We start from the raw sequence: 25,278 nt of genomic DNA, 5'->3' as shown, positions 1-25,278 counted from the left end.
CATGACAAGCAGATAGACACCATCCTCTCGACTGTGTGTGCAGTACCAAGGGAGATAGAGCCGTATCGCCCATAATTAGCTTAGCTAAAACGCTGGAAGTGCATAGGTAGTGTTAGCCTGCCTCCTACCCGAGATGAAATCAGCAGTCAGAAGCTGATTTCATCTTAGCTCTAAAGTCTGTTATATAAATATATCACTTTATCGACATTTCAAACATTTTTAGGCGAGAAAGTTTGAGCTAAGCTAATTACGGGCGATACGGGCTCTATCTCCCTTGTTACTGCACGCACAGTCGAAAGGATGGTGTCTATCTGCTTGTCATGGACTCGGGAGTGAGGCAAGACGCGCAAAAAAAAAAGCTGGCGTATCCCTTTATACCACTGCTCCTACCTTTACTCTTCTTCTTCGACCTGGACAGCAGTGAGGATCGCTCAAACACCTGCAATGTGAAACAAAACAGAGTGACGACCTGCTTGTGCTCACGACGAGAAACCGAAATTTTTTAAAAAAATCACAAGCTCACTGGACTGACATGGTAGAGGGATGCAGAGTCAGAGCTGGATGTGGACATGGACACTTCCATCTGGAGGGCGGGGACCAGCGTGTAATGGGTGGGGCTCCCTCCTCGCTCCGTCTTCCTCCTGTTCTGACTCAGGCTGCGTCCCAGCAGGAAGTCCTCTCCTGGCGCTTTATCCTCGCTGGCAAAACGCAGTAAGGAATTCTCTGCAAGGACAAAAAAACAGAGGCGACACACAGTCAGTGACATGAATTTATCCTGTTGAAATACAGTAGCCTACATCATTTCAGTACAAACTCTCTGCACCATTTCAATCCCCTACAGAAGTGGATTTTTTTTCCTGTTATCACATATTAGCTCTACAATAGTTTATGCAATTAAACTCATATCACTTTGTTGATGTAATCTGCTGTAAAAACCAGCCTGCTGCCTGTGATCTCTGGATGCTGACATTTCAAAAGACTTCAACCAAAGTATCTGAAAGGCATTTAAAAAAAAAATCTACAGACAGAGGCAGTTGTCAGGCAGGAAGGCCGCAAAATTTTCAAACACTGTCTCTTGTAGATAAATATAGCACCATCACTTTTTTGAAAAGCCCAAAGGAGCAACGTATCAGCAGCACCCCCCCCCCCCACCCCCACCCCTAGGAAACAAACACATCACTCAAGCTTGTCTTTGAGACGGAAATAAAGCAATCCAGTCTCCTCCCACTCCATTTACCACCTAGCTCAACATCCACCGACAAAATGTGAAAATCTCAGAAAAATATATTTCTACCGTTGCCAAAGCAACAGTGTACTTTTTATATCCAAACACAGGGAAACTGCAAAACTGAGAGCAAGGGAGGGAGAGAGAGAGAGAGAGAGAGGGAGAGAGGGGGAAAAAAGAGCAGTGATAGATTATGTACATACGCAGCAGAGAGAGACAGGACCTGATATCCAGCATGTTATCAGTTTTGACAGGCCAGCTCATCCTTCTACTTTTTGGCTGGAAGATCTGAGCGGGTGAGGATATAATGAGATATCCACCCACTCACCTCGGTTCCCTCTGTCCCTCTCTGTCCTCCTTCTCTCCGTGCCTCCCTTCCTTTCTCTCCCTCTCCCACTGCCTCCCACTCACCTCTCCGGCTCTCTCTCTTCAGCTTGGCCAGGTCTTCGTTGTCTCCCACCCAGTTGTATTCCACTGGCATCGAGATGGGCCTGAGCCTGCCTGCAGTACAGGGAACGTCAATATTACACAGCTGCTGCCCACACACACGCACACATACACACACATCAAACAGCAGCAGACATCTCAGGAACACCTCAGAAATAAACAGACGTCACATCCACAGGGGCATTGAACTCTTGGCTCTCACAATTACACGAGTGAGTCCACAGATGGGGGGAGAGGGAGGGGTGGGGTGGGGTGGTCTTACCATAGGTGGGAGTGCTCCCCCTGCGGACTGACGACACCTCCTGGTTCTGGTCGTACTCATAACAGTACAGTATAGCATCCTCCTCCACCAGAGGAAATCGCCGCCGACACTCTTGGTCCAGGTAGGAGTTTGGTGACTCAGATCCTTCTGCGACGTGGACGTCGGACTGAGGATCTTCATCTGGCAGATTTCCTTTGTCATCTCTGCCATAAGGAAAGGAAGGGAGTCATTTTATTGTCAATTACGATAGTAAATAAAATCCAATGGTGTTATAAGAATATACCACAGGGTGAAAGTTTTTACTTAAAGGGATAGTTCAACATTTAGGCAAATTGGCCCACTGCCATAATCTCTATAGTCATAGCAGTAGGTTCATTACCTTTAATTGTTGGTGCAAGCTATTTTTAGAACGGCGGAGCAGAGCCGCGAGCTGCTCAGAGCTACGCTACGGAGGCTAATGGGATTTCTTAGTTGCCCTCATCAAACTAATCAAATACACAATCCAACAACTCTGAAACGCTCTGGTGGACAAGTTGTGACCTGCACATTCACCACGCTATGAGATAATATAACAGAACGTTACGAGACAGAGTTGTTTTAGAGGTAAATTAATGCAAAACTGCTGTTGCACGTTCCTGTCGGGGGCAGTTTTTTAACAAGCAGTCTCTGTATTTGCCTCTAAAACAATTCTGTCGGGTAACGTTCTGTTATTATCTCATAGCATGGTGAATGTGCAGGTCACAACTTGTCCACAAGAGCGTTTTGGAGTTGTTGGATTGTGTATTGAGTTTGATGAGGGAAACCAAGAAATCCCATGAGCCTCCGTAGCGTAGCTCTGAGCAGCTCGCGGCTCTGCTCCGCCGTTCTAAAAATAGCTTGCACCGACAATTAAAGGTAACAAACCTACTCCTAAGACTATAGGGATTATGGCAATGGGCCAATTTGCCAAAATGTTGAACATGACGTTTTTTTTTTTTTTTTTACAGTTTACATTAAAGGGATAGCTATAATGTAAACTGTAAAAAAAATAAAAATAAAACGTCATGTTTTTAGTCTGAAGCATAGAGCCTGATGTTCTGTGTATTTATTGTTACCCAATAAAAAGACCAAAACCAACAATGTGTTAGTCATTATCAACACTTACTCACTTCTCAAGCCTTTCTGTAGCTCTGGGCTACAGCTCAGTCGTTCCTGCTTATGAAGTTTGTTTGTTTTTGTACAAAATATCCCAGAATAGTTGGACACATTACTTTTTTAGCAGATATTTATAGATTTTGTTTATATTATTACAGGAGCAAATAATGGAAAACATTTGTTTCAACTTCAAATTAATACATTTGAGTATTTACATAAAATAAAGAATTACAGCAGTGTCCCACACGTTAGCAGGATGGCGCAATTGTTGATTTACTGTCAATAAGAAAAATAGAAATGACCATCTTATCCTTTAAGTTTTAATTTTAGTATCTAACAATTTGTGAAAAATGACATTGCATAGGTCAGTGAGGATGAACAGTGCTCTGAACTACCTGTCAGCACCAGTGTGCTAACATGATATATACCATAGGTTATGATGTGTACACTGCTGAAAGTCATGATTTTGACCTGATGGAGGTGCTCAAAAAAAAATCTGCAGATAAATACAGTGACCATGACTTATCCCACTGACGGCTATTCAGTATTTCTATCTCTTTATTGTTATCTTTGTTTAACCTTAAGGGTCTCATTTTCAATAGAGATCTGTTTCATCACATAATTACACAGTCTGTATCCACAAGGCCTGACAGATGTGATCAATCATTTTCTATCCTCCATAAAACACCCCCAATTTAAACTGTGTATTGTTTACATCCATGTTTACACACCACCACCACCACAACTTGTCAATCAGTGTAGAAACATGAGGCTGGTAGCAGGAGTTTGTATCAAGTTGCAAGTTGCACCAAATGCAAACCTCGTAGAAAAGTTCCGTAGTGAACTTCATTGTGTTTTGCATGTGTGTGTGTGTGTGTGTGTGTGTGTGTGTGTGTGTGCATGTGTGTGTTCACCTGGGAGTGTATGGCTCCGATGGAGGTGGGGGTATGAAGAGGTCCTGCAGAGCACAGCTACTCCTCCTGGACGGAGTGCTTAAAGTGCTGGTGGGTGTGGCGACGCTGCTGCTGCCGGGGCTCTGAGGGAAGATTGGCTGTGTGTGAGTGAGTGATTGTGTGTGTGTGATGAGTTATGTGTGAAAGAGAGAGAGAGGAGGAGGCAGACAGAGAGAGGAGAGAGAGAGAGAGAGGAAAGAAGAAGGAAAGTAACAGTTACAGGGATTGACACATTGAAAATTTGGAGTTCACAGCAGTTCAGTCAGTTAGTCAGTCAGGGGCCGGCTCCGTCAGCGCAGACTGTGCTGCTGAGCATCTCGACCGTGAAATGAGCAGTGTACTGTATGTTTCTGATGCTCCAGTTCTAACTGGTGCACACAAGAGGACAGGTTGGTGTGCAGTTGAGTCATCCCTCTCATTCAGGTCAAGGAAAATCTGGTCACAGCCTACATAGTCTGTTAAACACACGGCATGATCCCAGTTTATTTATGATAACTTCCAAACTTCCTAAAAGTCACATTTACTATATAAAAACAGGCTGCGGAAAAACCACCAACTTGAACAGTGGGAGGGACGTAACCCTAACTCAATCACAAGACGCCTGATTTGCAATGATGGATTTATTAAATTAAATTTCTTCAACAATAGAATATACATTTCTCATTGCAAAGACTATGTTAATGTGTTGCGTAACTCGCTGCTGACTAATATCAGAGATGTAATACCAGGGGATCGGCTCCATCATAAACCCATTATGCACGTCAGAGGTACTACAGAACAATTCTTTTCAATATCTTAACAGCTTACCTTGACATGCTTAATTTTATTCTCATCTCAGAGCAGGAATCGTGCTCTTTCTTCCCTTTTTTTTGTCCTAAATAACGCCGGCAGGGGAGTGAGTACGATTTAGGTGGAAAGAAGAAGAATGTGAGGATGTGACGGGGGAGGAGGCTGAGCAGGACTGTGCTTCAGGGCCTCAGGGGGAGAAAACATTTTCTCTGGCCTGGGACTCAAAGAAAGGCTGAACTACTTTAATACACATCCCTCTCATTTCCACCCAGTCTGGCTCGGCCGCACGATCCTAATAATGTAATTGGTTTGGCTGAAGTAGGACAGCAGATGCCACTTAGAGCGGAGATGTGAACTTGTGAATGAATGATGCTGGAACCTTCAACCAATTAGTCACAAGTTTTTGTTGCAAAAAAGAAAGAGGTGTATTGTGTTGAAACAATACCTGGACAATGCAGTGAAATTCCCAGAGCTACAGTGAAAAGGTTCACAGCCAGAAACTGTCTCTTTGAAAATGGTCTACCCGAAATAAAACATTATGAGTTTTACAAAACGAAAGTCTCATCTAGTGCTCTTGTTTTAGAGTTAATGCTATTGTGAAATCCCATTTCACTTTGAACTCTTCTGTTTATTTTTTTTTTATCCTGCCCATTTATAGAATGACCTGGGACTTTGGTGTCTGGCGCGTCAGGAGTCTGTTGAGTCTTATTTTGAACACGACAGATGCACATAGATACACACACACTTATAAATAACACAGATGTCGTGTTCTCATGGACGCAACATAATGTGTGGAGATGAAATGAAATGATGAGAGCCGGCGTCAAACCTGCAGAGCCAGAGGTTTCCATCTCATGTTTTTGAGCAGGGCAGGAGTCGAGGTGAGCGTGCTCTGCGGTCGCTTCTTCAGCGTCAGGGTGACACCTGCAGGGTCTCCACGCAACAAGTTCACCAAGTTCTTCAGCTGCCAGCCCACCTGACAAACAACAATAACATGATAAGGGTTTTCTTTTTTCTCAACACAGCAGAAGTTCGGCTGCAGCTGAACTCGCCAGCAGGGCCGTTGCTAGGAATTCTGGGGCCCCTGAAAGAATACTAAAATGGGCCCCTGACTTTTCCACTTTTATTCTTTGACTACATACGTATTATCATTTTTTATTTAGCCTACTTTTTTATGCTAATGCAGCATTACTATGAGTATTAGTCAGGGTCTTATGCAGAATAATTCAGTCATACAAAGATTAGACTACTGGGTTTTTGGGGGTTTTTTTTGGGCCCTACTGGGCGCTGGGCCCCTAGAATTATCATCACCTTTCTCCCCTATACAACGGCCCTGCTCGCCAGGCCGCTACATCTCATTCAAGGTGCTGCTGTCGTCACCGTTATAATGTTAGAACCTGAGGAGCATCCTGCAGTCTTGGAGGTTCATCTTGGTGAGGACGTTAAATGCAAAGCTTGATGCCAAAGGGCGTCCGACCTGCACTCCCCTTGTGACACCCATCTGTGGGCGCTGTCATGAAGTGGAAAGCTACAGTGCTGTGAGTGGTGAACAGCTGCATGCCTTGTAAATAGTCTTTAACCCAGTTTTGATGACATTTGGCACAAAGAACATCGCGCCCAGAGAAACATGGTCTGCTGCTGAACCAAATATGCCAGGTCCAGTTTGGGGAGAAAATATCCTCTCTTGCTTGGCTGACTTCACTAAATTTTTAGTACATCTTGTGTACTCCATGCAGCCAGAGAAAGCTGGGCATTTTTCAGGCTCTGACCTACCAAACACTCTGTACCTTTCTATGTAATTTTTCACCTTGACAGTCTCTACACGGAAAGTCTTCCCTCTCAAAAAGCATTAAAGGAACAGATACAGAGTTTCATTTCATGTTAAAAAGATTGTTTTGCTGTGTCTGGCTAGAAAATGTGTTTATATGAAGCATAAAACACCTGATTTTTTAACATCTTTCAACAATCCACTACTATGCCACCTGAGATTGTGTGCCTCACTTCAAGTATTCTGGTAACATCCTCCTCCATTGTTAAATTTACTGTCCTGCATGAAACCATTTTATGTGTTAGGAGCCCTCCCCATTTATTGACCATTCCTGCACCAGAAATTCAATCTATCATAGCTGCCCGCGGATATTTATTCCCGACATGCTCTCTTTATTTTTTTAAAGCCTTCCAATCTTGGGTCCAAGTAATTTTTCACTTTTTTTCCATCTTATTATACACGTGCCATAACTTTTTCTGAGCTTTTGCCTCAGAGGGTCTCTTTGTCATTTATTTCCTTTGGTCAGTGTTACTCCTTCACATCCATGTTCAAGTCCAGTTAACACTGGTCTGTGTCTCACAGCTGGACCTCTCCCAGTTGTCCTAATTATAGATCACTGAACTGTTTCAGATGTCTACACTCTTTCCTTGGTGGTATTTTTTTTTTTTTTATAAATGGTGTTTGTTCTACTGTCTCTCAACCTTGAAGATGTTTTTTTCGAGCTTTATTTTTAAGCACCTCTCTGGTTTCATATCTTCCTGTGAGCGGAGACAAAGAATCGTGGGCCACAGACACATCTCGTGTTCGATGCACTTATCACCTGGTTTCCTCAAAAGGTTTCTCCTTTCTTCTTAATCACAAGTCAATATAAGAATTAACAGTATTAAAGCTGGTTATGGCCGCCTCTCTGAGTGACAGCACAGTTGTGGATCAGTTGTGGACGTGTCGGCTGAGCTTTCAGATTGACATCCCCTACTTAAGCTGTCAAACTCACTCAGCTGCTGCTCACTTCAGCAGCAGCCACAGCAGGACATCTTCCCTTCACCTCCAACCTCTGCAGCATCCACCACTGAACACTTGTTCCATACCACACACTGATACTCTACCATAGAACAAATCTTTCATTGTTTTTATTCCAGCTACTGCAAAAAAATGTGTGTACTCTGCTGTCAGATGTCAGTCACACTGGAAGTCTGAAAAGCTGCCGCCAATCAAACCGTTACTGAGAGCACAATGTTTTGCGCAAAAAGCGTCGCCAGGGTCCTGGTATTGTGCATGCTGCTCAGCCTACTCAGCCATCAATAATGTCATTATTTACACGTGGGGTTTTTCTCAAAAATATCTGCAGTGAAAAAGGTTTGTTAGGCTGCTGAGCACTTTTTTTTTGTTCCCTACGAGGAGCATGCGCCGAGTCGACACATCCCTGCTCTCACTGTTTTCAGCGCTTAACCCTTTATAGGGCACTCATTGAAATACTTTGAAAATAATTGTCATGCTAAATATGACTGTTAGCTGTGTAAATATTGAATGTTATCATAAGAAAATATAAATATCTCACTTTCGTCTACCTACAACTTTTATAGATCCACAGACATGCTCCCAAGACGAGGTAGAGGACGATGACCACGCCCACTTAGGAGACAGGAAGTGTTTACAGTTTCATATCATTGGAGCAGCCTCTGCAGACAACAACAGTGTCCAAACACAGTCACCTGCCTGATAATGGGTTAACTGCATTTTACAGTGAAAAGACCCGAGGCCACTTTTGCACATATTCTTTTTCAAAATGGCTGCATTTAGTGGGTGAGTTAGTTGACTGACTGAAATGAACCTGACTTGAGCTGTGTAATTATCATATGTCTTGCTGTTTCAGACACAAGTAGCAATTATTTTAGACAAAGGGTGCTATATTTGAATTGTGCACCACAGGAAACTTTGTTGCTCTCATTTCCATTGAGTTGAGTTTATTACAAAAAATCTCAGCAACATGCAGATCGTGCAGTTTAGTGTCGCTGGTAAAAGCTGTGAAAGAATTTTTTTGGCCGATTACACCTCTGCTCATGTTGAGGTTTCCTATGCTGAGAGCAATATAAGGGCTCCAGACTCCCATATTAAAATAAGAAGGATAAACTTGGGATGCCCTGATGGTTAAGACGCTTAAGGCACCAAGCATAAGCAGCACAGTCGCCGGTTTGAGCCAACTATATGGAGGTTTGTTTTATGTTCTTCACTACACCTCTTTAACTTCCTGTTATCCCTCTGCTGTGTGTCTCTAATGACGACAGAAAATGCACCAAAACACAACAAAAAAGGAGGGCAACGATACATTTTCCCGCTAGAACTGGTCAGCAGAGGCCTAATAAGTTACACATCTGTGGCTGCACCGTGGGCGTCTATAGGAACTGAGATCACACTGGAAACTGTGGTTTTGGCTCGAAGCAGCAGACGCCCCCTGATCAGCTGAAGAGCTCTTGTGAGCAGGAGATAAGTGAGTGACCCCATGATGAGCAAAGTAACATATCCACATCCTCATACACTACTTATACGAGACACAAGAGCCTCCACTTAGACAGCAGCAGGTCCAGTGGTGCTGCAGTGCAGTGTAGCTGGATCATACACATGCACATCATTCAGACTTTGTGCACAAAGTTATGAGTTAAACTTCCAGACTTTCAAATCTGCAGATAACAATTGATATATAAAAAACTGCTCATTCAGACAGTAAATAGTGTACAAGTGAAGAGATAAAATCAGGTCTCACCACTGTCTGATGATTAACCTGGATGACTTCATCTCCAGCGTGGATTTTCTTACAGCGGTCAGCCAGGGACTGATGGAGAGACAGAGACGCAGAGTCAGTGACTGCTCGTTCATTCTACTGTCATGGCAGAGATTGCTGTGATACGATCATAAGTGACACACTGCACTCTACGTATTACAACACAAGTGAGTGAGCAGTGAGGCGAAGCTCCGCATATGTGAACAGAAAAGGTCTTGTACTCACTCCCTCCGTCGTCCCGGTGATTACATGCAAACCATCATACGTTGATTTGATATACATGCCCTGTGGGAACACAGTGGGAATATAAATTGACATTTACATTTGAAACATAAGGCACATTTAACACACCGCATCCTTCTGTCAGCCTCAGCACCACAGCCACTGGCATTAAAGGCCGGGGTCGTAGCATATCCGTGAGTCACGTTTGATTTAATCTGCTTGTTGTGCACTTATCTCACTATTTATTTTAGCTCCAGTGAGAGATGTGACCGTTTTTATATGGAGCTTAGATATACAGTATGTAATCAGAAAAAAATGTTTAACAACCTGTGGGGGAGGTCCTTAAACATCACATGGGTGTACTTTTCAAAACATAACCAGCACAGTCTGAATTTATCTAACAAAGTGAGTCCCACTCAAACACTCCTCCAAGCTGACTGAATCAAAGATGGAGGATTATTTATCTGTAAATACTGTTTGTTGCAAAAAATAAAAAATAAAAAGCTCAAACTCAGGAGCTTCCACTAAAAGGGTCTAAAGTGCACCACGAACACAACACACATAGGCAGACAAACACTCAACACACACACACACACCCAGACACACATTCACACACAGCTATGCATGAGTACACATCACACAATCTCACACACATACATGCACACAACAGATACACCAAAGCATCACACCAGTCTTCAAGATGTGCGTAAGAGAGGTTTATTTTTAGGCCACTTGGTCCACTGTTCAGGTTTCGCTGAACGGTTGAGAGAACTTCCATGCCCCCCGCTATTTGTGTGGGGGTGGGGCTCTTACTGTGGCCCCAAGCAGAGCGCTCGTGCCTGAGTGTAGGTCAGCGCCAAGATGGAGACTGTCTTTGGTGCTGATGGACAGACAGCGGGCAGCACAAATAAGTGTTTTCTTTCTCTGCTTAACACGGAATCTGCAGTTTTGTTTCAAAAGTCGGACACGCACACGCACACTCTGTTGTTGAATTACAGTTTGCACATTTCAGCTGTTTGTACGTTGCTCAGGTTAACATGCACAACAAGCTCGTTTTTATGTTGATTTTTATCAGCTGACTCATTTGCCCACCAGCTCAGTAAAAACCCAGTTTCGGGACAGCCACAGACAGTGACCTGCATATGATACAAGACAGTCTTTTTTTCCCCTCATTGCTCCTACTGTTTTGAAATGTGAAAAAAAAAAATACATACAAAAAATAATAGCAAAGGTTCTGCACCCTGTGTCCCTCCAGACAAACAAACAGGACACTCTGGACAACTGGATGATTACAGTTGAGAGCAAGGACAGTGCAGCAACAAGGACACTGTTTCTGGAGAGAGATGTTTCTGCATTTTTAATGCATGCTTCTGTTTCTGTGAGCACCTGAAATGCAGTTCAGTTCACCTGCAGTGTACCGAGGGTAGGGCTGAAATCTCACAGATGCACACATTAAACCATGTCCAATAAAACCACAGCTCCCTGGGTGGCGTGATACCACTAGAGGCAAATTAGTAAATTTGTTTTTTGTAATGTGATTCAACCAAAAATGTACAAAATGTCTTTCTGGGTCCCAAAAGCCTACGTACTGTATGTAAATTATGAGAATCTAGAAAATAAAATTAAACAACTATATTTCTAAGGTTTTTTTTTAAAGAAATCAGGCAATGCAGGTTGTTAGTGTATAAGGAACTGATTTAATTGTTTTGACAAAGACTGGGACACATGCTGCGAGATAATTTGCGCATGCCATATTTGAGTCAAACACAGGTCGATATGGTGCTATATGACTCATGTTGCTGTGATTTAATTTCACCAGCACCCAGTGTTTATTAGCAGGTTGCTACTTTACTGTTTTGGCACAGTGGCCTTTTTTTCCTGCGTTCACTTCATCAAACCTGGAAAATAATTTAACATCTTGACAAGAGAGAGCGAGAGAGAGAGAGCAGTCTGTGCAGTGTGGTGCTGTAAAGCAACTCCAACACAACAGCTATGCATCACGTAATTGGATGTTTGACTCCATCAGTCCGCAATATCTCAAGAAGTCAGTCTTGATTATTATAATTAGCTACGTGGACCTCCACACTTCACTTCACAGGCTCAAAAAGCAATTATTGTGAACATTTCTTCGTACACTTTGAGTGTTTATTTTTTATGTGGGTGGAGAAACTACCTCAAAGAAACTGTGATGATTGTGGGTAATATATATAGTAATATAGCAATATATATAATATAGTCACACTAACAGTATTCATATGTTATGGCAACTGCTCTGTCTCTGTAGTTTATCTAAAATAAAATTTTGTAATCTCAAATTTAATTTCAATACATTACAAGTAACATTTTTCTGTTTTTACACTGAAAACGTTCATTATGTCTTTGGGATTATTAAGGGTTCTTGTTCGTTACCTTTACATGTTTCGATGGCTGTTGATGTAAAATGTAAAAGTTAAAAAAGAAAACTTTAATTGTCTGTGACGAACAAGAAGTCTTGATTTTTCTGGTTTAACTCTTAATTACTGACTAATCGCTCAGTTAATGCGCGACAGCCGTTAATGGATGACTGTCTAGTTATTTCTGGCAATTACTCTGCAGCCTTTAATTTACCCCAAGTTACATAACTCGTGGGCTAACTTTGTTCATTTGTGCTATAAACAAAAGATGAGTGAAATCCTTTGAAAGCAGTGACCTCCTGCCGTCGAATCCTATTTTTACTGACACATCTTTGCCGGTTGTGAATCTCTGAGCTGAACACAAAGACAATGATTACTTCAAGTGCATTTGTTGTTGTCTGCACTGAGGACAGAGCTGCAGACAGCACATGGTCTACTCTCATGATGTGCTGGGAAGGATGACCAATGAGAAAGTCAGCCAACAAAAAAAAAAAACAGTGTGATTCAGTAAGTCTTACAGAGGGTTAGTCTTACCAATCCTTCAGTGGATTTTATGTTGGCCAGCTGCACAACCTCCAAATGTGCAGCCTGGGACACCATGGGATCCGAGGACAGAGAGATAATGTGGTCGCACACTCCAGATAGAGTTTTACACTGGGGATGACATATTAAGGACGATTAGGACCAGAAAGTGTCCGCATTATGGCTTCATTTTCATGAGGCATACTGTAGTAGAATAAAGTCAACAACTCACCACATGCAGGATTTTGTTTTCTGTTTCGTACACAGAGCAGTCCTGAGGAACATTCAGAGAGCAGTGTTACCTCAAGAGAACGTGTCAAAATGGAGTTATTATTGGTATTTCTGCTGTAGGTGGATGTAAGCAAAAAAAAACGAGCTGCTTGGCACCTATAACCCCCAACACTCCCACACAGACATGCACAAACACAAAACAAATGAATCACCAATGCGGAGGCATGTGTCTCTCTCTCTCTCTCTCGCTCACTCTCTGTCTCTCTGCCAGTCTTCCTCTCTCTGCCTTCAAGTCTTTCCTCTTCGTCCTCTTTTACGCCCACTTTTAATTTTTCCCACTTTAACTTGTTACTTAACTCACTATGAAGATTATCCTGCACAGTGATGATGCTAAAAGCTAATAAATATAATTGTTCCCGTTATCCACTGATCTGACTTGGTTCTGCAGATTGTGAGTGTAGTGTGAAATAGACTCGTATTAAAATCATTATTCCCTGTCATGAAGATCTGACCTGCCTGTGTTTTTTGTGTATTTCACCTGCAGCTGAATGTGTTAATGCTGCTTCATATGACTTAAAGCCATGTCCATCATCGTGCATGTCCTCAAAGCACAGACAGTGGTCATTTATAAAACGAGGACATGTGTGCACACACAGGATGAGGTTGGTTTATTCTCCCCCTGTCTCATTAGCTGACCTGCAGTAGATGAATGTGCATATGTAAATTATGTTTTAACAGTTAAAGGGATTGCAGAATTTCTCACTGCCTGCCTTTACCCCTGATTGAATATGTACATGGATGCAATGTGCGCAAAAATAGGAGCTGTGTTATGGCATTAAATGCTTCAGACCTGATGTTTATACAAGGAATTAAAATGAGATGCTGCTTCTCCGTTTCAAGCGTAACACGTTTTCTGAATGTCAGATTTCAAAAACAGATTCCCATATGCTGCCTATATGCATCAAATACAGAAATCTCTGCAATATATGGAAATACTGAGACAAGGCATAGAGGAGAATGAGTTTGTGTCTAGTGGAGGTATTTTGATCAAAGATTTTGTTATTACATTGTGTGATTTATTTACCTGTTGTACAATTGTCGTGAGCTCAAGACAAAGCTGGATCACGTTGTTTCGGGTCACAGAGTAATCTGCCACTGCAGCAAATGGAGACCTGAAAAAGAAGGAGCACCTGGAATGAACCATTAGATCATTCTTCCTTTGAGACTAAATCACTGGTAAATCTGTGGGAACATCTCCAAACACTCGCTCATGCGCATCAGTGCAACTGCACACACGCAAACACCAGGACACATGAGATTATTTCATTGCAGTCAAAGTTATAGAGTTTTTCTGCTAAACATTAATTTAGAGACAAGCACAACCGTAAGTTTATTTTAAAAATATCATAACAGCAAAAGCGTAAACATAGTAAATGAATACTCTATGTGCAAACAAGTCAACAATGATGTATTTGCACAGGTTATTTAATTGTAATTAGAATGAGTGCTGTCGAGTAGCTATGGCTGCCTCTATGGGAAAGGAAACAGCAAATCACTTTGTTATTTCTGTTGAATGTCGCCTGCTTTGAACTTCCAAACTCATCAAACACACACAGTCACACACAGACGCAAACAGACGCAAATACACACAATTGGCACAACCCCACAGAGAAGCAGGGGATAAAGCAACATATAAATAGACTTGCTCAGTGCCTTTTTGCCCACCCTGTCAAAATCTACTTATATAAGGCCTTTACTCATCTTTTCTTGTCAGCTAATTGGTCATGGACATAACATAAAAAACAAAACTGGTCTGTAAGTGATAAGAATTGGAGTCTCCACAAAAGAACCAACACATGGTGCCAGATAAACAAGACAGCCTCATCCTTTGTGAAGCCATGTTTTCTATATTTAATTTGCTGCATTACAACAACAAAACCATTGTGTTTTTTTTTTGTTTTTTTTTACCAATTTACAATGTTAGGAAAATGTTGACGGATGTATAAAGTATTTACTTCAGGGCTAAAACATGCTCAATGAGCAAAGGAGTAAAATATGAGACGTAATTACTCCATCAATCAATGCTGCTGCTAAAAATAAACTACAAAAACTAAAGGGAACTCTGTCTTTGTGCATGAGTATGAGTGTGTGCACATGAACATGTAAGCACACAGGTATTTGGACATGTTTATATGTATTACAAGTGCAGCTTTTTGCAAATCTCACCTGTCCAGCCAGGCCAGCAGGCTTTTGGCTGCAGCGATCAGGTCCACCACAGAGGTAAGAAAGTCGTTGGGTAGTTTACGGGTGGCTCGGCCGTCGTAATGGCCGCTGCGCCGCCTGCCTGTGATGAAGTTCTGCAGGTTCTTGGCAGATGCGTTCAGCTTGTGAGAAAGAGTCTTGAGATTCTCCGTCTCCAGCCCGTAATTCTGGAGGAGAGAGGAAAAGTAAATCCGCCGTGTTTGACCAGTTTGTCAGTGTTTGTTTTAACTATGAGCCTTTCCAAAAAATTTCTCTGCAATGCAATTGTTGTTGTGAGTCTGCTCTGTGAATAAAAAAATTAAAAAAAGACCACTGGCAGGCCAGCCACCTTGTCACACCACCAAAAGATGCTGCTTATACGATGAGCATGTGAGGAATCAAACCAGTGACCCATCTGCCCGGCCCCGCTCTCCTCCAGCTGTCACTTTGCATGTGTAGGGACAGCAGAACACTCATTACCCCCGTACGCCAAACTGCACGTGCGGGCCTGTGGGCGTCTGAGTTTCTTGGGAGGAGAGAGCGCGGCAGGAGGGCCGCTAATCATATTTAATACAGCAGAGCCTGAGAGACTTAAAACTAAATCCCAGTTACGTAAGAAGCTTTGAGGCTGAAGCATTGCCCCCCGTGCAGCAATGCAGGATGAGAGGACTTTAGATTCAGATTGCATCTGTGACCTCAGTCCAGTAAATCTCCATCCAGTCTCACTGTGTGTCTCTTGAGCCAACACATACCCGTCCTCATCTCTGTTCCGTCCTCTCGCCTTCACTCCTTGTTTTCATCAATTTTTTCACAACTTCTCCTTTTATGCTCCCCTCGCTCTACCAGCCCAGCGTGTCACACCTTTGACGCTGCTTTAGACTTCCAGCAAATTACTACTTAATGCCGTGTATCATTAGACTGCTCCATTGATTGTCCTTTTAGTGCACAAATAAAAGAGGGATTTGAAAAGGAGAGGAAAATTACAGCATCTTAAGAAATGGTTCAGCAGGGTGCTACACACAGCTGTCAACCACACAACATAATTCTTATTCTGAAGAGAGTTTCATTAGTTTACGTTTATGTAGAAATTCAATTAAAGTGAACTTGTCAAAAGCTGTGAGGAAGAAAATTGCTCCTAAAGTTACTGATAAGTTCTCATGTTTCTTCTACCATGTAGATGTGGAGTCCATGCTTTGTTCATGACATTAATTGGGAGAAAATTATAGATATAAAATATAAAAAACTATTTAACGATTAATACTCTGAATCAATTTTTAAGCATAACTTTTAATGTCTCGGATGTGCTCCCTCTCTCGTAACCTTGTGGTTTTGATTGGCTGTACAAGATAAGCTACTTATCTTGTACAACCAAAAGTTTTTGCCTTCTCTTCTTACACTTAATGCTCAAAACAATTATTTGCTTGGTACACAAAATAATCTGAAAATTACTCAACAGTGAAAACAATCTTTATGTGCAAGCCAAAATAAACTGAGATATGAGTTTTGTGTGTTAATAACAGGTCCCAGATCCAAAACCACAGTGTAGACACTGATAGATAACTGCAGATTTTCAACATTAACATGTTTTAAGATGCAGCATTTATGAAGAAAAAGACTAAAATGAAAAGGAAAAAAACACAATATTCCCTGACAAAACGATGTCCTTTCTGTCTAAACTGATCGTGTAACCTTCATCTGTGAAGAACTACTCGGGACAGGTCAGTGCACTGGCATGAGGAGGAGTGAGTGTTACAGACTTAATTTGATGCTCCAACTCCTTCGGCAGCAGCACTTTAGTCCAATCAGCAGAGCAGCAGTCCATCATGCTGACACATGCAAAACTTGTGTTTCTGAGACCAAGTGCAAAAATCACTTTCGGAGGAGGCTGTAATCCATGTCAGCGCTAATGACAGCTGTAAGATTTTGCCTGTGGAGGATATTTTGGCCAGATTATTAACTCTGCTAGATTTGCTGTGATGTTTTTGAGGCCCAAAGCAGTTTCAAGCAGTGAAGTCTAAACCCCTCAGTGATTTATGCAAAAAGAATATTGAGTTTATTCTGATAAATCAAACAAAAATGTGATTATACCTGTAATAACTGGCATTGTTAACTGATAAGCAGAATTCATGGATGATGACTTTATGCAAAAATACAGTTAACACATCATAACAACCAGCTGAAATCACACATACTGTATCAAAACTGTGAATTTTGTCAAGACTAAAAAAAACAACCTAATTTTCTAGCTTCAATCACAACAACCACTAAACTGTGTGATAAGCTGAGGAGGAACCGAACATGCGCCACAAAAAAACGAAAACTTAATTCGACCGCAGTGGTCCGTGACTCTTTCAAGTAACAGTACAAAGAAGTGGGAAGACAGCGTGGGAAGCTTGGACTCACCAGAGCGCAGAGTAAGTCCACAGCCTCCAGTATAAGCTCCTGGTGTCCGATTCTGGACACTCCCAAATCCTCCAGCTCCTGGTGGGTGATACGCAGCAGCTGGTCCCCCCCTACTTTCTCCTTCTCGAAGGTCTTGATGTACTGCTGCAGGCAGTCGTCCAGGCCTGAGGGAACCCAACAGGATGACAGGAAAACTTTCAGCACAGCACGACAAGGTGAACAGTTTGTTCGCTGGCAGCAGCAGGCTTTCTGGTTTCTTGTGAAAACCTACATTTGCATTATGTTTTCAAATAGAGCTCGGTATCAATGCCCTTGCCAGAATCAGTGCTATAAAATCTGTAAGGCGTGTGTGTGAACACGGTTTGTGTACGACTGTGTCCTGTGAAACAATTGGTGTCAGACGAGGAATCTGACAGATTCCTACTCATCAACAACAATCCCAAGGTGCATTTTCAGCAATAAACTAGAAAAAGCTTTCAACTAAAAAGCGGCGATGTGTCTGCGCTCGGCTCGTTTTACATCTCTCACTGCTGTAGCAGGTGTGAAATCTTCCATTGAGGCAGTTGATGAAGTGCAGCACAATAAAACAAACTGCCTGGCTCTGCAGCTCCTGTCTGCATCAAAGGGCTTTTGCCTCATAAGGTGAGTCTCATCACTGGACACTGGTGTTAGTGCATTTATCAGTAGCAGAAACTCAAAGACAAAAGACACAAAAACACACTAGATCCACCTGAATGACAACTCTCTGACGTAACATGTATCTGTGGTGCCCTAATTATGTAGAATTAAACTGAAACCAGAAATAGTGGATGATGTTACAACAGCAAGATGATTTCATTTGCCCTGCAAGATGACAGATCACAGTTTCTCGTCTCAGTTTTATCCACTAAAAAAACTAAAGTGTATTTTTATATGTCATAGCTGAATGTCAGTAGAAAGTGCTCTGCATGCTAACTGACCGTCCTTTTACCAGTGGGGACAGAGAGAGTAGCCTTTGTAGGGCTTTCTTCTATACACTCCACTCGGTCTGTTTCCATTTTCTCAGTGAGAGGGACACACACACACACACACACACACACACTGACAACTTTGTGCTCATCTTGTCTTTTCATCGCTGTGGACCAATCATACACATGTGACTCAGTGCTGTGTGCCTAAACCTGATCAGGCATTCACATTGGGTTTAGCTGGCAGCTGAACGGTGGAGAGGAAAACATAGGGAGGTTCAATGGTTTTGCATAAAATTTAAAGGCTTAACTAATCAGCCTCTTTACCGAGTTAATTGAGACTCATTACGTCAATGAAGTATTCCCCGTGTTGTCATAGGAACCACGAAGCAGGATTTTGGCAGGGATTCTCCCACAGGACAAAATAAAGAAATAAGTGAGGAGGGGACTTGATGATGCTTTCCAAAAAAAGTGAAGGGTGGTAGCACGAGACCCCTCGGCTAGCGTAGCTGCCCATTTCATTAGCAACAATTTAAGCTTTTAAATGTCATTGTCAGGCATCATGTGTTGCTACTTTGAAGGATGCTGTTTTTAAAAAAGAAATAAAGTTGTTATTAAATTGAAACGAGAGAGTTGAGTCCCCCACATCAAAGAGAAGTGAGATTATTTCAAGACACATTTGTTTTTAGAGCCTATTCAAAAACAACACAAGCTCAAAGTGCTCGACAGAATATGATCAATAAACGCCCAGGCAGTAAAATCTGAATAAAAGACTGAAAACAAAGCAGCTGCATGACACAGAGCAACACAATAACAAACACAGTGAAAGGCACTGAGAAAAAAAACCCCACAAACATCAAGTGGATCCATACACAGGAATAAATGTAGATTTTTTAGCCCTGTACTTTAAGCAAACAGTGGATCTGATAAAGAGGGAGATTCTGCTCCGGCCGCAGAGTCCTGTCACCACTGAGTGTAGATTACTTTGAGATTACTGCTCATGAATGCTGAAGTTTGGTGGTTTTAACTGAACCGCTGCTGTATCTTGTGATATGACTCTCCACTTCAGAGAGCAGTATGGCCACAGACGTCCCCTCCTCTGTAGATGGAGAATACTTTGCTGATTGCACTGAGTAATCTCCACTGCATCAATTTTTCCTGCCCATTTCATTCAGGGGTCAGATTTCAGGCGCGCTGAGGAGAAATTAAAAGCACAGCGCTGACACGTCCTGATCTCCGTTCCAGATAATCCTCTGATAATGTGAGGTAAGAGAGATATCTAAGGCTGTTAGCGTTGTTGTAATGGATTTGTGTTAATCTGACTTGTCATTGATCACTCTCGGTGTGTGTGTGTGTGTGTGTGTGTGTCACAGACGAGGAGAGAGTGGGTGTGCAAGAAAAACCGAGAGCGCATAGATAAAACTGATACACTTCACGAAACATGAATTATACTAATGCGGACTGTCAGGAAGACTAAAGAGATTATACTAAGCCTGCATTAGGTCTGCGCCTCGAAAACACGCAGACAATTATAATAACAAGTCTGAAAATGGACAAATCGTCATGTTTGCACTTGTTGAGAACACATTTTTCAGTCAAAGCTGGAACTCTTTCCTCTTTTGTGATGAGGATCTCTTCCTTAAAGCGGCTTTGTCACAGCTGCGAATAAAGCGCCTTCCTCACACAAAACACTACCGGGGAGGGGTGCAGAGCGGGATTGTGGGAAGGTCACGGGGTGCCCCTATTTGGCCTCCAGTGACATCACAGAGCCGTATGCTAATAATGGAGCTGTGAATGTGAAACTACAAAATGCTGCCATTCCTCAGGAGCTGAGAATGGATGTGAGACAAGAATTAAACCCCCTCCTCCCTCTCTCCCTCCCTGTGTCTCTCAGTGCCACTCTGCCCCTCACTTTAAATTACCATTACTGGGCTCTGGGCACAGGAATCGTCTCTGCTCCACTTGTCAGATGTGGGACACTGACTGAAGTGCCCATGCTCATACCCCGTCTCCACTTCTTGCTCCCTACGTTTCTCAGCCTATGTACAGATCTGCTCACATCTCGTTTTAACTGTTGTGGTCTTTCTGTCTTTGCCTTTCTCCACATCCTCTCATCTCTGAGCCCGTTGTCTGTATCAATCCTCCGTGAATTCCTCTACACATTTGCATTTTGTGTCTCTTCAGCGAGGCAGCGCAGGCAGAAAGAAAAAAAAACACCCTGTTTAAAAAGCAGCTTTAGATTCAGGTACAATTTATAACACAACTCATACAGAGAGAGGTCTCTCATCATCACATTATGTCTGAGCCAGCAGAAAGAGGCCTACAGGCTCAGAATTATGACTAAGTGTGTGTGGGTGTGGGCGTGTGTGTGTGTGTGTGTGTGTGGGTGTGTACGCGCGCGCGCGTGTGTGTGTGTGTGTTGGTCTTGAGGCGGGAAAGATGTATGTATGCATGTGTACGTTTCATCTGGAGCATCTCTGAAGGGCTGTGGCCTGACACGTGAGCACGTGGCTCTGCAAAACAACACACAACACAACACTGAAACAATTACAGCGCTGGTGCACAGACAGGCGAGGGTAGCTCCCCTACTACTGCCTGCAACATCTCCTCCTACGTCTTGTGCATCTCTGAGAGTAACAGGCTGCCTGTGGCGATCAGTTTCAAATGCAAACAGACTAAAAGCAGCATGACAGTGCGCCATCAGCGCCACCAACGTCTCCTGATAGGCCTGTGTGGGCTACTTCCACCAAGTCTGTGGAGACAGTTTTTTTTCCCTCTGAGGAACTTCTCATCCTCAACACAGCTACCGAAACCTATGAATCATTGATTCGTTCTAACAGCTGTACATTAATATATTCAACTTAGCAGTTTCACTGAATGCCCAGACCCTCATTAATTAGAGCACAAACATTGGGCTACTTTCTCTCTCTCTCTCCACCACAGCTCCTGGCCTGCAGAAAGCTTCACCATCAGACTGAACCCTCTCACTCCCTGTGTGTCTGTGTGTGCTTGTGTGTGTAATTGAAAATCATTATTCTGCTGAATGTTTCCCGAATTTGCAGTGAGGGTCTAATTTACAACTAAATGCCCATGTGTCTGAATCAGTGTTTGATTTAAGAGCTCACATATTACTGCTTTTAAATAGTAAGGGCTGAGCCTGATGTTTCAGTCACCAAGAGGCTTTAAAAACTGTTTAATCTAGTCTCAGGCCTACACAGGCTCCTCTAAGTCAGCTGTGACTTCTTAATGACTTGGAGCATCTGTGGATCAACATTATTGGCACAGATGGCTCCTATAAAGCTCTGGTGCTGCACTACAGTGATAGTTCCTATATCGCACGCACACGTGAGGCTTCAACCTCTCAGATTCTCCCCGGATCCAGTGAGAAGGGTTAATTATTTGTGTGTAATTACTGGATCTCCGCTGTGTTTCCCAGCCTCCTGCGAGGCAGCCCCCCCGTTAACAATAACCGCCACAGGACACAATAGAGGTTTAAAAGCGTATTGTGCCACTAAGAGTGCGTTAGGCTCTGGAGAACATGTTGGTCTTTGAGGACAAGTCGTCTCCACATTGTAAATGCGTAGGGAGGAGGAAAAAAATCGATGATGAAATGATTTGATGCTGTGATTAAAAGCCTCGTAGAAGGCGCACGCCGAGGCGGCGGAAGCCCGAGGCTCAGCAGGTGTTTTGTTCTCTTGTGGCATCTCGGGTGAATCTTTGTGGAGACGCAGCGCAACACTGTAGTTTGATTGCAACACAGCAGTTTTTTTTCTTTTTGGTTATTTCTACTTGTAGCTATTAATATTATAAGGCTTCAGCATCGCGCCTTACCTTTCATCCAGTCCACCACCTGATTGGAGCTCCACTTGCTCACAGGCTCCATAACCAGTGCCATGGTAGAAGTTTGTCTTGTTCACGCTTGACAAAAGAAAAACACTCCCAACAATCCCACTCCTGCCTTCAAAGGATGAAGGGGGGAAGACAATAAAGAATATTTAAAGAAAAAAATAAAATAAAATCATAAAAATAAATTCAAGGGCTCTGCGTGTTCTTCTCTGCTGGGTTTGGGTGTTTACAAACATAAAGAGGCAGGTCCAGAAGGTCCAAAATGTCGCTTTGAGGAGCCCGAGTGCAGCCCAGCGGACTTGTGCACATTCCTGTGCTGTTTGCTCGCTTCACAGAGGCTCTTTCACTTGTCATTCACGTCAGGCTCAGGGCTGCTGGTGGTGGTGGGTCGCTGCTGCCCGACCCCCCTTCCAAAATACACCGGAGTAGCATCCACAGCTCAGGAGGACAACGCACAGACTGTCGGTCATACTGGTGTCTGGAAAGGTTGGGCTCGCTCTGAGCATCCTCCCTCATACACAGACATGGAGTCATAGTCCTCATCGCGCACTGGGGTATGGCGGGTGATTGATGCCACCAGGCGGCAGCGGGAGGCTGAGGAGGACAGGAGGATTAGTGGCAGTGATTTTGTGGAGAATAAGTGGGGAATTGAACCACAAGTACTTTACTTATGTGACTGCACATTGAACTGTAATTCAAAAGATAATAGTTAACTTTTTCTGTGTTCATTTGTTTATTTTAACAAATGGAAATAACATAGCTTTATAATCTAATAGTATTCCTGTAATTATTCCAGTTGTTACACATTACTTGCTATGTCACAACTTCAATGGGTGACAATTAGGGATGAAAGTATACTTTTTTTGATAATTCACACAACTTTTATTTTGAACCAGGATTTTATTTGTGAAGGCTATTTATCTTATTTATAATGTAGCATAGAACATGATGAATGAAAAGGTCCTAGACACACAAAACAACAACCACGTTGAGCTTATATAGCCAAGCTTCTTTACCTATGGGTTACTATATATAGTTAATAAAACAATAGCCTAAACGGGACAGGAGACCACATGTCATGTCCACTTTTATCTTTCTAACCTGCGTGAGACACATCTACAAAACAAAACCCCAGTGGAAAAACCCGCCAACCTCACTCCTACGGCAACTCAGAGGGACACAGCTCCTTGTAACATATAAACACAAAATATTCTGTTACACTTAGGCTAGCCCAGTAATTAAAGTATTAAAATGTAGGTGTACGGATCAGCTAAAACAGTGACATCTATACGTAAAATGTGACATAATTAAATATTTAAACTGCCCTTTGTATATGAATGAAGGTTTTATAGTATTTTGCAAATTGTTCAGTGTTAACATCTGAATTTATTTCATTGCAGCAATATGAACACATCAAAAGCCACTTATAAATGCATGCAAAGAGATGGCGGCTGTGACAAAGGGACCTCCCCCTCTCCTCCCTGTCCCTGTGGCACTGATCACCCCTCATACTCCTGCCGTCTTTGTCGCTGCTCACGCCTCCATCACACAAAGCGCAGTGTAGTGGAAACTCGTCAGTGTCTCGGTCACCAAGATGAGGATGCTGCCAATACCCTCTTTTGTTTTCTTTATCTAACCTATTGGTAAACAGCTTCGGAGTTTAAGTCTTTATTCACTGTGCGAGCAATACTGCGCACTTTTCCTTTCTACGTGTTACCCCACTATTCTGTGTTTTTCTTAATGTGTGTTTAATTAGGCTAAGTTTTGTAAGGCAGGCCCAGAAAACTCTTTCCTTCAGTAGCATAACTAACAGCTATCTGACAAATAACGATTTAAAAAGTGTTGGGCTATTATAACCCGTTCAATTTACTCGGGAACAAATCAATAAGCTGACCACCTCAAAATGATGAACTCCTCAGAGAGACAGAGCAACAAAAACAAGAGACATGCCCTGCCCATAATAAACAAGCAGGGGCCAATGCAACATAAACCCCTACAGTGTTAGTGCTCAAGATGATCAATAATCATGAATAAAGCCATACAGTGTGAAGCTGGATTTGTTTTCACTTAGAAACAACAAATGACAATTAACAATAATAATTAGGAAACATGCAGCTGTTACACCAGCTGTAGAGCTTTAAAAAAAAAAAAAAAAAAAACTGTATGAATCATATTTTGCAGCAGCTATACAAAATTACAGCACAGCATGCAGTGAATTGCATAAACATGCTAAAACATATAGTTTGTTCATAATATTTAACACACAATGGTCCTCATTACAACTGAAAAAACTGTGATTAAATCTAACTATCTTTATGGCAGTCCTAATTATAAAGGCTGACAAAGAAAAACTATCTAGGTGCTCAGCAGCCTTAAAATGTGGCATATGAAATGGTATGTTGGTAACACAGGGGGGTAGTTTTGTATATGGACAATATATGTATTTGAGTGTGAAATCACATTAGATCATGCTCCCAGAGGCTACATCTTCCAGGTGACTAATTTAGGCGTGCTGGCCTCTGATTGGCCGAGAGGTGACTATCTGGAGCCTCATGCACCAGCTGACCGAGGAGGGAGGAGGCCGGAGTGGATCAGTGTATTGACAACGGTCAGTTATCAGTGTCAGTCCAGACCTCAAGCACTGGCAAAAATGTTGTAACTCATCCGACTATCTCCTCTGCTGCCAATGTGTTTTCTATGCCAACGTGTCTTGTACTTTGTAGATATCATGCCTCCAAAAAAAGAAACACCTGAGCTTCTTCACCATCCGGGACATAAGTAAATTAACTAACTAACTAACACAGCTACATATAGATTTAGAATGAAAACTTAACTTAACCAACCTTGCATTGGTAAACTGTTAACACTGATGCATCATTAGCCTACTGTGGTTTTAAATGTGTGAGGAGGGGGGAATTCAACATCAGGGCAACACTGGATGAAAAAAAATATTTTTCTATCTTTGTTTCCTTTAAATGTCAATTATATTGGATCTTATTGTAAAAAATTATCATACCATCATCATTGTTGGGTTATGTTGAGCCCTATACATTTGTTGTAGCTTATAGGCAACAGGTTTTAAGAAGGAAGAAGACGTGGCGGAGAAAAGATATGAT

The 25,278-nt window shown here is 42.4% G+C and overlaps 1 protein-coding gene across 1 annotated transcript in view; it reads right to left on the bottom strand.

The window, feature by feature from the left end:
• LOC310997650 (connector enhancer of kinase suppressor of ras 2-like) overlaps window positions 1-22,211 on the bottom strand; it is a gene marked incomplete at both ends in the record, with an annotated part of 29,779 nt that extends 7,568 nt beyond the window's left edge. The window contains 14 exons of the mRNA XM_083987429.1: window positions 391-439; window positions 524-723; window positions 1,637-1,726; window positions 1,935-2,137; window positions 3,983-4,119; window positions 5,640-5,786; window positions 9,340-9,408; window positions 9,583-9,642; window positions 12,507-12,626; window positions 12,727-12,768; window positions 13,810-13,915; window positions 14,952-15,154; window positions 17,370-17,533; window positions 22,148-22,211. Coding sequence (XP_083843555.1) covers window positions 391-439; window positions 524-723; window positions 1,637-1,726; window positions 1,935-2,137; window positions 3,983-4,119; window positions 5,640-5,786; window positions 9,340-9,408; window positions 9,583-9,642; window positions 12,507-12,626; window positions 12,727-12,768; window positions 13,810-13,915; window positions 14,952-15,154; window positions 17,370-17,533; window positions 22,148-22,211 — 1,654 coding nt within the window. The remainder of the gene's footprint in view (window positions 1-390; window positions 440-523; window positions 724-1,636; window positions 1,727-1,934; window positions 2,138-3,982; window positions 4,120-5,639; window positions 5,787-9,339; window positions 9,409-9,582; window positions 9,643-12,506; window positions 12,627-12,726; window positions 12,769-13,809; window positions 13,916-14,951; window positions 15,155-17,369; window positions 17,534-22,147) is intronic.
• Between the last annotated feature and the right edge of the window lie 3,067 nt (window positions 22,212-25,278).

This window comes from Trachurus trachurus (genome assembly GCF_905171665.1).
Source record: "Trachurus trachurus genome assembly, chromosome: 14".
Taxonomy (NCBI): Eukaryota; Metazoa; Chordata; class Actinopteri; order Carangiformes; family Carangidae; genus Trachurus; species Trachurus trachurus.
This window is presented reverse-complemented; position numbering and strand designations above follow the sequence as displayed.